The 13,669-nt window shown below is 62.4% G+C and overlaps 1 protein-coding gene across 6 annotated transcripts in view; it reads right to left on the bottom strand.

Annotated features, from left to right (window-relative positions):
• Positions 1 to 13,669, bottom strand: part of KCNAB2 (potassium voltage-gated channel subfamily A regulatory beta subunit 2) — a 19,728-nt gene continuing 6,059 nt past the window's right edge. For 3 of the 6 annotated variants that reach the window (XM_064172091.1, XM_064172089.1, XM_064172090.1), the window contains exons 2-16: positions 12,938 to 13,056; positions 12,581 to 12,622; positions 4,950 to 4,993; positions 4,572 to 4,609; positions 4,334 to 4,413; positions 3,964 to 4,008; positions 3,757 to 3,801; positions 3,642 to 3,685; positions 3,424 to 3,510; positions 2,283 to 2,368; positions 1,935 to 2,055; positions 1,683 to 1,777; positions 1,399 to 1,519; positions 1,211 to 1,299; positions 1 to 419 (exon numbers count right to left, since the gene is read on the bottom strand). In XM_064172091.1, the coding sequence (XP_064028161.1) occupies positions 330 to 419; positions 1,211 to 1,299; positions 1,399 to 1,519; positions 1,683 to 1,777; positions 1,935 to 2,055; positions 2,283 to 2,368; positions 3,424 to 3,510; positions 3,642 to 3,685; positions 3,757 to 3,801; positions 3,964 to 4,008; positions 4,334 to 4,413; positions 4,572 to 4,609; positions 4,950 to 4,993; positions 12,581 to 12,622; positions 12,938 to 13,014 (1,104 nt within the window). In that variant the 5' untranslated portion in view covers positions 13,015 to 13,056 and the 3' untranslated portion in view covers positions 1 to 329. The other 3 variants (XM_064172092.1, XM_064172087.1, XM_064172088.1) reach the window with 3 other exon arrangements.

Here is a 13,669-nt window from a genome sequence, read left to right on the forward strand (position 1 = left end):
TGGGGAACAGCTTCGTGTTGTCGGCCTCAGGGGCGTACAGCACCCGCTCACGCCTCGTGCCTAGCGCCTCCGGCCACGCGGTGGGCAGGAGCAACGCATGCAACGGGGCTCTGCGCCACGCCGGCGGCACCCGCGGTGGGCAGAGCGGCCGGATGGCCTGGGACTCGCCCCGCCGCGCTCCCAGCCGGTCCTTCCTCGGGTGGAAGCAGTACAAGGGTCCAGGGCAGCGCGGGCAGGGCTCTCGGCGCTCGCGGTGCCAACCACACTCTCCACTTCGCTCCAACAAAGCGTAAGCAAGCGATCGGGCGGCGAGGGCGGCGCGGCCGCGCCTAGGAGCGGTAATCCTTCTTGCTGTAGGGTTTGTTGCCCAGGATGCTATCGATCTCGTGGACGATGGAAGACGACAGCTTCGGAAGGACCTGCGGGAGGCAGGCCAGCAGTCAGGATCACGGCGCTGCTGCTGGCATGCAGCCGTGCCGCGCTCACCGCCTCCGCCCTGCCACCTCGCTGCCACAAGCCCCAGCAGAGCGACCCAGTTCTGGGGAGCCTGGGTCAGGCTCATCCCACACCTTCCCGCCCCAGCAAAACCTCATTTCCACCACGCAGCTTCAAAGGGAGCAAAACCCGGTGCTGTTGCCAGCTTCACAACCTCCTTTCCCTGCACCCTGTGCTGTAGGACTAGGGGCTGGCGCAGAGGAAGGTAATGAAGCTGGGGAAGGGTCTGGAGAACAAGGCTGGAGAGGAGCAGCTAAGGGACCTGGGGGTGTCCAGCCTTGAGAGGAGGAGGCTGAAGGGAGTCCTCATTGCTCTCTACAGCTTCATGAAAGGAGGTTGGAGCCAGGTGTGGTTGGTCTCATCTTCCAAGGAACAAGTGGTAAGAGAAGAGGAAGTGGTCTCAGGTTGCCCCTAGGGAGGTTTAGGCTGGATGTGAGGAACAATTTATTTTTCAAGGTGATTGTCAGCCCTGGCCCAGGCTGCCCAGGGCAGTGGTGGAGGCCCTAGCCTGAGAGAGTTTCAAAGCTGTGGAGGTGTAGTGCTGAGGGACAGGGTTGGTGGTGCCTTGGTAGTGCTGGGTTAAGGGTTGGACTGGATGATCTGAAAGGTCTCTCCCAACCAAAACTGTTCTGTGTTTCTCTGAGCCCTGTGAGCAGGGGCTGCTTGTTCCTCTGTGGCACTGCCTCCCCTGGCATAGCTGCTGGTGGACACTGACCTGTATTGCTCCAATGTTCTCCATCAGCTGGTCAGCATTGGAGGCACCCAGCAAGACGGAGCTGACACCCTCATTGCGCAGGCACCAGGCTGGAAGAAGAGAGGAGAAACTGAATGTGGCTCAGCCACCTTTGGTGTCCCCCTGACAGTGTGTCAGTGTGCCCTCCCTGTGTCCCCCTGTCCCCTCACCGATGGCGAGCTGGGGCAGGGTGCAGCCCAGGCGCTCGGCGATGGCCTGCAGCTCCTTCAGCTTTGCCTGCTGCCGCCGGCCCTCCTCGCTCAGGATCTTGTCTTTCAGCCACTGGTATCCCTGGGGGGGCACATGAAAGGACTCGCCTGTACCAGGAACTTGTGCAGTCAGGGCACCCTCAACTGCCCAGGTCCTGCTGGTCTCCTAGGAACCTTGAGATGCCCCTGGCTCTGCTCCCTCAGCTCTGCCCATCCTGTCATAACTGCCCCTGGTCTGGGCTCACCTTCAGCGAGGCACGGGAGTAGGGGGGGATGCCCCCATCGTACTTCCCCGAGACGATGCCACATGCCAGCGGGGACCAGGTCATGGCTCCGACACCTGGGGACAGAGCAGAGCAAAGGGTAAGGCTGCTATTCTCCAGTTCCTCTAGGGACCATGGCACAAGGGCTGGCTGGTCCCAGGGCCATTCACTGTGTCCTGCTGGGCTTTGGGGGGGGGGGGTGTTAGCAGGATACCCCCCTCACACACACTATACCTATCTTATGGAAGAGCTCGGGCAGCTGTACCTCCACCTTCTCCCGCTGAAACATGTGGTACTCGGCCTGCTCGCAGATGGGCGGGATCAGGTTGAACTGTCGGGCCACTGAGTAAGCTTCCTGCCAAGGAACCGGGACCCTCAGCAACCCGTTGGTCCCCACGAGACCCCTGCTGACACCCCCCCCCCTCCCCCCCGCCCCCCAGCTGAGCCGCGAGCAGCCCTCTTGGAAGATAATTAAGGCTCAAGCGCATCTGCAAGCGCTCGGCTGCTGCCAGCTGCTGTCTAATTAAATCAGCGTCACTGAAGCTGCTCCGCTGTGGCCGCCCCGGCCCCCCGGGCCCCTACCATGATCTCCATGGAGCTCCAGCGCGAGGTCCCCCAGTACATGGCCATCCCCTGGTTGATGACGTGGGTCATGGCTCGCACCGTCTCTGCCGGAGGGAAGGGGAGAGCAGCAGCGGGGGTTAGGGGGGGCCGCGCTGGCAGGAGGGGGCTGCTGAGCTCCCCAACGCCGGGCTGGGAGGTGGAGCGTGGCTGTGTCTGGAGGATGCTTTCAGAGGAGCAGGATAGGGACCGGAGCAGCCGCTCGGAACGTGCCGGGGACCACAGCCCCCCTGACATGCTACCAGTTACACCAGGGCTTTCCTCATATGGATGCAGTCCAAGGCTCCCGGCACCAGCCCCTTACCCCGCAGGGTACCAGCACAGGCACCGCTGCAGAGGAGGGGACCTGAAGCATTGCCCCTGCGCTGAGACACAGGCGAGGGAGGAAGCCCCAGACCCTGTGGGAGGAATGCTAGGGTCTCGGGGGGAGCTGGCCCTGAGCCATGCGAGCCGTGGCCAAGCCAAGGCACTCCTGCAGCCACAGGCAGGCAGGGGGGAGAGCAAGGGGGATGGGGCTGCCCTGGCCAGGGGGGACCCTGCCGTGGTGCCCCGTGGCAAGGGCCTGGGCAGTTTCTTTGCTTTCCTTCCCTGGATCTGCAGGAAAGTCTGGATGGCTGGGGGTGTTTTTGTGGTGCTGCCACTGCCTCCACATTTGGTGGCAGGGTTGCTCAGGGTGCAGAGGACAGGGATGGAAATCGCAAGGAGTGGGACTTCTGCCCCAGGAAATGCCACTGGGACACGGGCAGCGGCAGCGTGCGGGCAGGGAGTACCTTCCACGATGAAAGTCCTGGACTTGGAGGAACTAAATAGGTCCCCTGGTGATAAAAGAGAGATTTAGAGAGAGTGGAGTTGGCTGCTGCTGGTGGAGCAGAGCAAGTGGCTCACTGAGACAGGGCAGCCATCTGCCACTGAACCACCCCTGCCATGGCCCGAAAGGGTCCTGGTGCTGGGCTGGCAGAGATTCAGCTGCTTTGTGAGTGCCCCTGGTGGCAGAGGAGTGGTTTCTGCTTGGGAAGGGAAAAGGTAAAAGCCTGGCGCAAACCAACCACGATGCCAACAAAAGGCAGCAGGGAGGAGCATGGCACTGTGGTGCAGCACCCACCTTCCATCGGCGTGTTGGGGTCGGGCCGGTTGGCAAACACCACATCCACATACTCCAGCTGCAGCCGCTCCAGCGATGCCTTCAGACCTGACATGCCAATGGGACCATCAGGCGTGCCAGGCTCTGTGCCACCAGCCAATGAGGCAGCCAGCAAAGGCACAGCCTGGCACTGGCATGTCCCGGCATTGAGGCTGGCAGTGCCCAGTGAGCATCCCTACCTTCAATGATGTGCTTTCGGGACAGGCCCCTCTCCGTCTCGGCCCTGTGAAAGGAAAAGTGGTGAGAGCCCAGCAAGCTGTGGCTGCTCTGCTGTGGGGCCAGGGTGCTACCTACTTTCCTCCCCAGAAGATTTTGGTGGTGATCACCAGGCTGGACCTTCTGCAGAGAGAAAGAGAGAGTCACTGATGGTGGCACCCATGAAACTCTGTGTGCCTTGCCTGCTCCCTGCCCACATTCACACCCAGCCTGGCTCCACCAGCTTTCCCCAGCCCACAGACACTGCAGGGACAGCTCTGCTGTGCCCAATCAAACCCAGCTTACCTCCACCCCTTCTTCTTGATGATGTTCCCCAGCACCACCTCAGCCCTACAAGGTAAGGAGACGGAAGATGCTGACACCTGAGCTTCTGCAGCTACAGGGAGTGATGGCCACCAGAAGGGAAATGCCCTTGGTCCCTGGCAGCTGTGGCTCACTGTGCCAGGGTAAGTGCATGGCTATGACTCCGTAGCACAGGCATCACAGGGTAGCGTGGGATGACATAAGCCATCATCACCTGCAAGAGCCAGCACTGGCTGCCCCATCTTGGCAGCTGCTTTGTAGCTGGCAAAAGTGGGAGACTCCCAGCTCTGACGTGCCAGAGGCTGGGATGCAGGAGGAGGTCCCATGTGCTGCCACCAAACCGGGTACCTACTTGCCGGCGGCGTAGACTTCTGCTGTGTCGAAGAGATTAATGCCGTTGTCGTAGGCTAAAGTCATCAGCTGCTCTGCCATCTGCCGGGGGACAATGGGGAGGGTCGTGAAGGGGGTGGCTGAGAGCTGGACTGCGAGCTGTGTGCTGGTGAGCTCCGGCAGACCATGGGCACTGAGGCCAAGGCCCATGGCTCTGCTGGCTCTATCCCCTCCCGCATCACTCAGGGCACAACCCTTACCTCGTCTGTGATTTGCCCTCCGAACGTCACCCATGTCCCTGCGGAGGAGAGAGGATGGACGCTTGGTGAGTGTGGCAAGCACCCAGCTGCCGCTTCCCTGATCCCTGGCCACCCACCCCACTCCCCTGGCACAGCCCCGGCACGCAGCGGCTGCGGTTGGCTCGGCCGCGTGCGGTGCGGCGCTGCCAGCACAGCCTGGTCACTTCCCATTACTCGGGAGGTGAAAAAGGCAGAATAATTTGACAACTTCTGGGCTGCATCTCAAAGCCCCTGCGGGGCCGGAGGAAAACCCTTTCCTGCCCTTCCCTTGGCAAAGAACGGCCGGAGTGGCAGCCGCGGGACTGGGGGGAAGGGGCCGTGGCAAGAGCCGGCACTCACCCAGGCCCAGGCAGGACACACGCAGTCCAGACTTGCCGAGGTTCCTGCAAGACAGAGAGCAGTCAGCAGAGCCCCCAGACCCCGTCCGCGTAGGGTAGGGAGGGCATGGTGGTGGTCCCTGTCCCCATCTGTGGCTGGGGGCATCCCGCAGCGAGGCTTCCCCCATCACTGAGTGAAAGCCATCCTAGGCTGGGCACACGGCTTATTGTCAGTGGCACGGCCAGCACCGGCGCAGCGATGCCGCTCCCCACACACTAAGTAGCTGCCATGCCTGGCAGGGTACCCGGGAGAGGCAGCGGGCAGTGACCTCATTAGTGCTGCTCGTTGTGACAATGGGCTTCTGGTCCCCTGACAGAGCTGCCAGTGTGGGGGGCCAGGGCAGGAGCGGTGGGACTGGCACAGTGGTGGCCAAGCCTGAAGCATCCCACACGCGGCATGAGCTGTGCCTGTTCTCGGTGGTGGAGGACAGGGAGAAGATGCTGGGCAGTGGAGCAGGATCCGGGAGAAATGGAGCACCCCTGAGAAGTTGGTTGGCACAAGGAGCTGAAGAACAGCTTTGGGGAAGGGGGCCGGGCTGGCAGCCGCCTTCGCCGTGCCGATGGAGAGCCAACTTCTGCTGGAGGATGACAAAGGCTGGAGAAACGAGCGTTAAAATAAATAAAGTGTAGGTGAGCCGCGGCAGCTCGCCCGCGCGGGTGTCGCGTAGCAACCGGGAGGCACCGCCACCGCCAGCATGGGCACAGGGAGCCGGGCAAGGAGCAGCCACGGTGAACCGAGGGCTGAGCCAAGCTGGGGCACCTTCCTGCCACGCTGTTGCATTGATGCCAAACGTTTGGAGGTGCGGAGGTGCCCCCCCCCCCCCCCCCCCCCCCGCCCCTATGTTATGTTCAGAGTGCTTCATAGTGAAGAGAGACCCTGGCCATGGAGTGGTGGTGGCTCAAACCCACCACGGTGGGGAGGTCCTGGTGTGCCCCAGTCCCGTCCTGGGCTACAGAGGCATCACTGGGGTCTTCCTAGGCAGGTGGGAGCTGGTGGCACATTGCTGCTCCCAGCTTTCCTGACTGGAAGTGTGCTGACTGGCTGCTCAATGTACTGTGGCTTTGCCATCCCTTTGCACAGAGCAGCCCCATCACTGCTGTCTCCCCCACAGCAGGGATCCTAGAGCTGGTCACCTGCTACGTGGCATTAGGTGGACCCTGATGTGCTACTCCTGCAGATGGGGACGTGACCAAGGAGTGCTGAGCTTGGAGGATGTCACCGTGTGTGTCCCCAGCAGTACTGTCATAAGGATTTGGAGTTCATGAGCCAGACAAGGCCACCTCGAGCCCCTCCTCAGTGCCCAGGCAAGGGCACTTGGCTGCTCTGGACACTAATGGTAGGTGATGTGGTTGGTGAGTGATGACTGGAGCCATCTCCACGCTTGGCCAGCCTGATGCACTTGCTGTCTAATGCCAGGCACAGCTGGGCTGCAGCGAGGGCATGCAGCAGCTGGCAGCTGGACCGTGGCTTATTCATCTCGGGGGGGAACCCCCAGCCCTGTGCCTGGGCGCACGCTCACGGAGGGAGATCCCCCAGCCCCATGCCTGAGCTAACACTCATCTTGAGGGAGGGGGAAAGCCCTCAGAGCTCTGCAATAGTGTCAGGGACGTGGAGCATGTTAACCCAGTGGGTGCCAGCCTGAGGAGCACAACGTGTCCTAGCTGACCTCCTTCATTTCCAGCCCCATTATGGCCAGCTGAAGGCCAAGCCTTGACTACAGCTCCGCACACGGTTTGCAGGGTGGCAGTCCCCGGAGGCACCGGAGAGATGCTATGGCAGTCCGTGGATTAACGCATGCCATGACTCCCCGACCCCCCCGACCCCCCGGCCCCGGCTCGGCAGCCGGCGCGGCTCAGCAGGCGCCAGGGATCCTTTTAATCTATCCCAAATTTTGGGTCCCTTTCCTGCCCCATCCCGCTGGTTTTAGAGGAGGCTGGATCAAAGCTGCCCGGAGAGAGGACTGGAGTGAGCAGTGAGGAAGGTGACGGAGGCGCACGGTCGGCACTTGGAGCACCCAAAACCCACAGAACAGGACATGAGCCAGGGATCGGGGGCCCCCCAGACCCTGCCACCGCCCCGAGCTTGGTGAGGAACAGAGAAAGCAGCCGAGCAGGCAGCGGATCCAATTTCCTACCGGTATTTCATCCCCGGCTGCTTGACGCTGGACTCGCTGGAGGAGGGGGCGTTCTGCACCGAGAGCTGCCCCAGGCTTCGGGCCACCATGGCCACGGCTCGGAACTTGCCGCGGGTGCCCAGGCTGGGGCTGCCGGCATTCTGTCGGTTCAGCCGGTCCTCCGCGCTCCGGCTTTTGATGCTGTGCTCGGAGCACACAAAGGAGACCTGCATGCTGCTCCGGCGGGCAGCCGCCAGCTGCCTAAATTTAGCCGGCGCCCCGAGCCAGGCGGGAGCTCCTCCCGCACGCCGCCAACGTGACGGCGGGGGACTGCGAGGCGGCGGGCGCGAAGCCGCTCCCGGCAACCCTCCTGCCCTCAATATTTGATGAGCTCAGGAAGCGAGCAACTGAGCAGCACCCGGGCAGGTGGGGGGGAAGGAGGAGGAGCTCCGCTCTGGGTGCCCTCCACGGAGCGCCCACCACGGGCGATGCACCCAGCCCCACTTTGGGGTGACAGAGCCACTGTCCTCCCTTGGCCCTGCCGTGGTGGCACAACGCCCTCCTCCTGGGCGGGTGTGCGTCCGAAAACAAACCCTTCCATCCGTAGCCATGCCCATGCCCAGACACCCATTTCTGGGTGTTAGCCCCGAGGTTTGCCAGAGCTGGGCCAATTGCCCACCTCAGGGTCATGGCCTCAGTAGACCATCCCCTAGATTACCCCCGACTCAAACAATGGGGACTGAGGCAAACTCCAGCCTGGCACCTCCCGCCAAAGGAGGGCCACAAGCTCGCTATCCCGCGGCACTGCTTCTGGCCAGGCTCATGTGCTGGTTGCCCATCTTGGCTGTGCCCCCCAGAGAAGGGGCAAGGAGCGAGGCTGCGGCTTCACTTGCAGGGGAAATCACACACGGCTGACTCTGATCTAATGAGGACCTTTGTAATCTCCACCGCCTCCCGCTCCCGCAAAGCTCCTTAACTGGGTAATCCCACCGGTGCCAGCGCCAGCCCTCTGGCGGGGGGGACCCAGCAGCCATCGGCAGCTCCCCGAGGAGAAAGGCCAGAGATTTTGGGGCAGTGGGCACCTGCCCGGAGGAGCAGCACCGGTGTGGCTTGCGCCAGCCTCTGCCCATCAATAAATAACCACCCCATGAATATTTGATGGGCTCTTGCCGCTGTGTAAATGTTACCTCTGTCATTGTGAGCTGAGCAGAACCTGACCTGCTGTGCCGCGGTGTGGCACAGCATGGCATGGCACGCCATGGCAGCAAGCGGCACAGCTGTGGTCCCTAGGGGCTTTGCTGCAGTGGGGAGATAAGAGGCCCCCAGAACTGTCACAAGGGGAGCAGCTGCTGTCCCCTGCCCTGATGACCTCAGCTGTAGATGGGTTATCAGCGGTGTCTGGCCCCGTGCCCCCCTGCCCACCTGCAGTGTCAGGGGAGAGGGAAAGGATGTGCTGGAGGAGGAAGCCTCATGCTCTCTGAGGAGCTGTAGCAAACTCTCCAGCTGCCTGGCATGTCCTGCCCGCACGGGTGGATGATGAGAAAGACAAGAGTTGGGTGAAATCCTGGCACACCCCACGCTGTGCCTGAGCCCCAGACGCAGAGTTCACGGCGCGCCACCTCTGCACACCCGCGTCAGAAAGGCACAGGCAAGGTGCCCTGTGGCTGCTCCAGCAGCCTGAGCTTTGTAAGCACCGAGTGAGGAAAGCCAAGCTGGAAGCTCCAAGATCATCGAGCCCTGGCCTGCCGCAGCCGCTCCCACACACGAGATCCCCGCGACACCGGCTCCTCCCGACTTCGGCGCGGCACAAGGCACCCAGTGAACCCCCAGGCCTTTCCCCGACGGGCGCAAGACGAGTGGCAAGCGACGTCTCCTGCTCCAGCCACACACCCCAGACTGGGCACATTTGGCCCAAACCATGCTGCCCGCACCGCCGGCTCCGGCGCTGCCTTACCTGTACCTCATGCCGGTGGTGCGGGCGGTGCTGTCGGCCAGGGACAGTCCGTGCATCCGCAGGAACTCCTCCAGCGTCTTCGCCCGCGCCGCCGCCCGCACGTCCCGCAGCCGCCGCAGCTCCAGCCCGTCGGCCGGGCGGGGGGTCGGCAGAAGCCCCCACTCTGGGGGGTGCCGGCTGGCCACGCTGCGCAGGCTCTCGCTGTACGTCATGGAGAGCATCCCGCCGGTCCGGCGCGGGCTCTACCGCCGGCACCGGTACTGACCTCTCAGCAGTGCTATGGAGAGAGCTGGGAAAGCGTCCCGCCAGGCTCCACAGACGCTCATGGAAGAGCCATGCCCACACCCGTGCCATGCCACCTGAGTGGTGACACCAGCCCTTGCAAGGACCTGACCTGTGGCGGGTCTACGGCGGCGCAGGGAGGGGACAGCAAGGATCCTGACAAAGCCATGGCTTCAGCGGAGCAAAGCTGCGGTCGGGGAGCCAAAGAGCAAAGGGAGGGTGATGGCAGAAGTGCGGCAGGGAAGGGATGCAGCACTGCCCATGGTCGGGCAGCTGGGGCTGCGGTGAATACCCGCCACAGCCACCCTAAGTCTGGGGAGCTGGTGCAGCCTGGCATGTACCTGGGCTGTGCTGCCTTTCAGCATGCACCAATGGGCCTGCCACTGGTTTGCATCCCTGTGAGGGATGTGGTGAGCCTCAGGAGGCAGCTAGGGGAGGGCAAGTATAGCAAGGTGCTGATGAGAATCTGGCAACACGTCAGAGTGTAGGAGAGGCTAGGATGGGAACGGTGGCCTCACGTGGGGCTCTCCAGAGAGGTGGGCATCCACAGAGGGGCCTTGGGTGCCAGGTGCTCACTGGTGGCTGCTGTGCCTGCAGGGAGGGTGCTACAGCCCACATGGCCAACCAGCACCTGCCCTACAGCCATGGTAGCAACCTTGCAGCTGACTAAGGCTACCTCAAGCAGCCTGCCACAGCTGGATGTCCTCAATGCCTCTAAGGCTGGGACCTCATCAGCAGTGGCATTGGCATTGATCTCCCTGCTGCTCTCTGCAGCGTCCCTCACACTCAGTGTCTGAGAGGAGCAGAGACCGGGGCCAAACCCTCGGCGCTGGTGCCGAGGCGGCTGCTGGGAGCACACTGAGTCCAGGCTGAGCTGGCGTCAGGCTCCCAGCGGTGGTTTTCTCTTTCCTTGTGAAGCTCAAATTCACAGCAGCAGGAGCCAAAGCAAAGTGCATCTTCCACTGAGGTGTGACCTCAAGGAAAAGAAGAAAGCCCAGGAGATGCACCCCACTGGCAAGGGGTGACTGAAGCCTTGGGGGACTCCAGCGATGCCAGAGACCCTCCTGCTCATCTCCTGCTCTGCAGTAAGGACTTGGGAATTTAGGGAGACATGGAAAGGGGACCGAACCCAGCCCTGTCCACTAGCATCTGCTTCTTGCCGCATCTTAAAAACAGAGCTTGGAGCTGTCACCACCAGCACCAGCCCTTCACACACAGTATCAGCGACTCCTACCAGACATGGGTGCAGCACCCACTGTGGAATCTCCATTTCCTCAGTGGGACCTCCTTCTCCCTGTTGGGATCCCCCTGCCCAAAAGCAGCCAGGAAAAGTCCAAGCTGGCCGCACCACTGGTCTGTGGCTTCACCATGCTGCAATGAAATGGCTGCAGCAAGCAGAACCGGGGCTTTAGTCTGGGATGTTCTGAGGAGCAGGGCGAAGATCCACCACCTGCCACATTCCAACACCTCTCTGATTTTGAACTGAGTCCCGTGGCAGGGCAGCGGGGAGGGCGCGGGGGCAGCGGCATCACCGATGGGCTGCCTGTGAGCAGCAACTGCAGTGCGGCCAAAGGGATGAAAGCCATGGGGCTGCGGGAGCTGCTGGAGCCGGAGCAGTGCCGAGACCAAGCGGGAGAGGCCATTTGCTGGGATGGGGACAGGACACAGACTCTGCGGGGTGTCAGGGGACCATTAGCGTGTGTCACGGGCACAACAAGTGGGTGACAACCAGATGTGCAGGGCGGCTGCTCAGAAAGGCATCTACCCAGCCCAGCTGGCAAAGCTAGGAACTCGTTGGCAAACAACAGCCTTCCTAAAACCAGAAAGACCCCAAAGCCCAACCCAAAACCCCCCCTGGATCCCAAGCCACCAAATCCACCCCACGCGGAAACCCCTCCCTGCTGCCTGTGCCACTGCTGTGCCCATCCCTGCTCACCGCCAGCCCCGACTCACCCGCGTGCCGGGGATGCTGCTCACCCGCAGCCACGCTCTGGGCGGTCAGGCTGCCCCGGGGCAGCTTTAAGAGCCAGGGCCGGGGGGGCTTCTGCGTGAGGGGAGTGTCAGAGCTCGGTGTCCAAAAGCCATTGGCGGCGGCGAAGGCCCCCCCAGAGCCCGGCATTCTCACCGCGCTCCATTAGCCCTATTAGGGGATTTTCTTCCTGGTGAAGGGACCTAAATTATTCATGGCTGCTTCGCTAAAAGCCCGAGGATGTGCCACTGCCGTGCCAGCGCTGCCAGCATGGCCCCCGCCCGCCCCAGCCCCGCGCCCTGCAGTCACAGCTCCCACGCCACAGGCACACAGGGTGGTGGCCAGCACAGCTGGGTCCATTAGGGAACAGAATCAGTTCTCTGTGGTGGCAGCCCTGCCACAGTCCCTGTGGTAGCAAGATCAGAGCTGGGCTGTGGCAGAACCTAACCACAGACTCCTCTGGGCAGGAGACCCAAAACAAGGCTGGGCAACAGCTGCCGGTGGCCCCCACTGTCTGCTGCCTGTTGGCCTCGGGAGCCGTTCATACTAGATGTGCCCAGCAGTTCAGGTGCCTGGCCGTTTTGGCAGCCAAAACTCACCCATGCATAAGCTTGACACCACCAAAGGTGGCACATCGCTGGGACAGGCAGGCTGGCAGTGCCACCCAGCCATCCCAGCACCAGCCAGCCTCTCCTTCACCTGCTGTGCACAGGATGGAGTGGGGAGGTCATGGCTCCCTTTTAGGGGACAGCTCCTGTCCCCTGCCTCCTCACAGCTGGGCCAGACCTGCTTCAGCTGCACCGGGCTGCTGCAGCCCTGAGAGCTGTGGCACGGCTGCTGGCACGGAGCACAGGCAGAAGTGCCTGCTCCAGCCGGTAAGAGCACGGCGGGGCCGGGAAGTGTTGCCTCGGAACCACTTAACGCTGCCTTGCTTAATGGATGGAGCAGGGGAGCAGCTGGCTGGGCTCCTGTAGCTTCCCTTAGGAAAAGCCAGCAGGCTCCTTCTGGTGCAGCACTGGTGTGAGGTGCTCCTCCTGAGCCAAGCCACACCCCCCACACTGGCTGCATCCCCACTCTGGCCATCCTCTGCTGCCTGGGGGCACGACGAGGGTGGCTACCACCTACCCAGACACACACGTCGGGTCCCCACATCGCGCTGCGGAACCCACGAGCAGGCGGAGACGCGGTGCCATGCTGGCAGCACCGCGGGCACAAGCAAGGGCCACACCTGCTGGCCAGGAGGGGGGTTTTGGGGAAGGGGAGGGCTGGGTTACCTGTAGAACTGGAGCTGTCGCTTGGGGCTCCCGTATCTCGCGCTTCCGACAGCAAAGGGAAGAAAGAAGAAAGATGCCACAAACCCCATTAGAAAGGTGGAGTGGGACCGAGCGACAGATCTGGCGGCCACGGGAAGGGTCAGGGGTGTCACCTGTGCCACACTGCAGGGACACTGTGCGGTGGACACCAGCATGCTCCCCCAGAGTACCCACAACAGGCATCAGCCCCAAAACGCTGCTGCTGGTGCCTGTTTTGGTGCAGTCCCGGAGGCTTTCTGTACAAAGCATGTGGGGGTGTTTTTTTAGGGTGCTGTGGCCCTGGTTTGGAGCCCCCCCGGTGCTGCCCCATACCCTTACCTGTAAATCATCCCTGGGGAGCCCGTCTGCCGCAGTGAGAGTCGCGCCGGGGAGTCAGTGGTGGATTCGGGATACATGGAGCCAGCCTGGGCTCCCCGGAGCCGCTCGCCGCCTCAGCCCTGCCACCGGGGAAAAAGAGGAAGAAACGGGGGGTTCTGGGGCATGCACATGACGGCACTTCCTGCTGTAGAAGCTCTGAGCCGGATGGGCATGTGGCACAGGCAGCAGCAGGGTCAGTGGCAAACAGGGCACATCAGCCCTGCCAGCCCCAGCCTCAGAGCTCCCATTCCGACTCACTGCCACTCCCGAACCTATCCTGCCCTTGCCCTGTGCCGCCATCTCCCCAGTTCTGCTATTCTCCCCAAACTTCCTGGGACTCCCAGGACTGACAGAGCGGGGCCACCTGCTGCCTGACTCACTGCCTGCCTGTCTCTGCCCGCCTAGCTGCCCACAGCAGGCGAGCAGGGCATGACACGGGGTAGCCCAGCTGCGGCAGTGAAGCACTGACCCGCGCCGGGGAGGTGGTACAACGAATCAGGAAATGAAGTAACGTGGGCATGAAAAATGAAACATTTTGCCGGTCTTTAACACTAAAGCAGCCCCCAGAGGGTCCCTCTGCAAGGGAGAAGCTCAGGAAAGGAACAGAGTTCCACTTTTCCCACACTCTATGGGGGTGTGTGAGCTTAGAGGGAAAGAGGGGCTCAGCCCCTGGCATTCTCACCCTCCCTGTCC

The sequence above is a fragment of the Pogoniulus pusillus genome, chromosome 36, assembly GCF_015220805.1.
Source record: "Pogoniulus pusillus isolate bPogPus1 chromosome 36, bPogPus1.pri, whole genome shotgun sequence".
NCBI lineage: Eukaryota > Metazoa > Chordata > Aves > Piciformes > Lybiidae > Pogoniulus > Pogoniulus pusillus.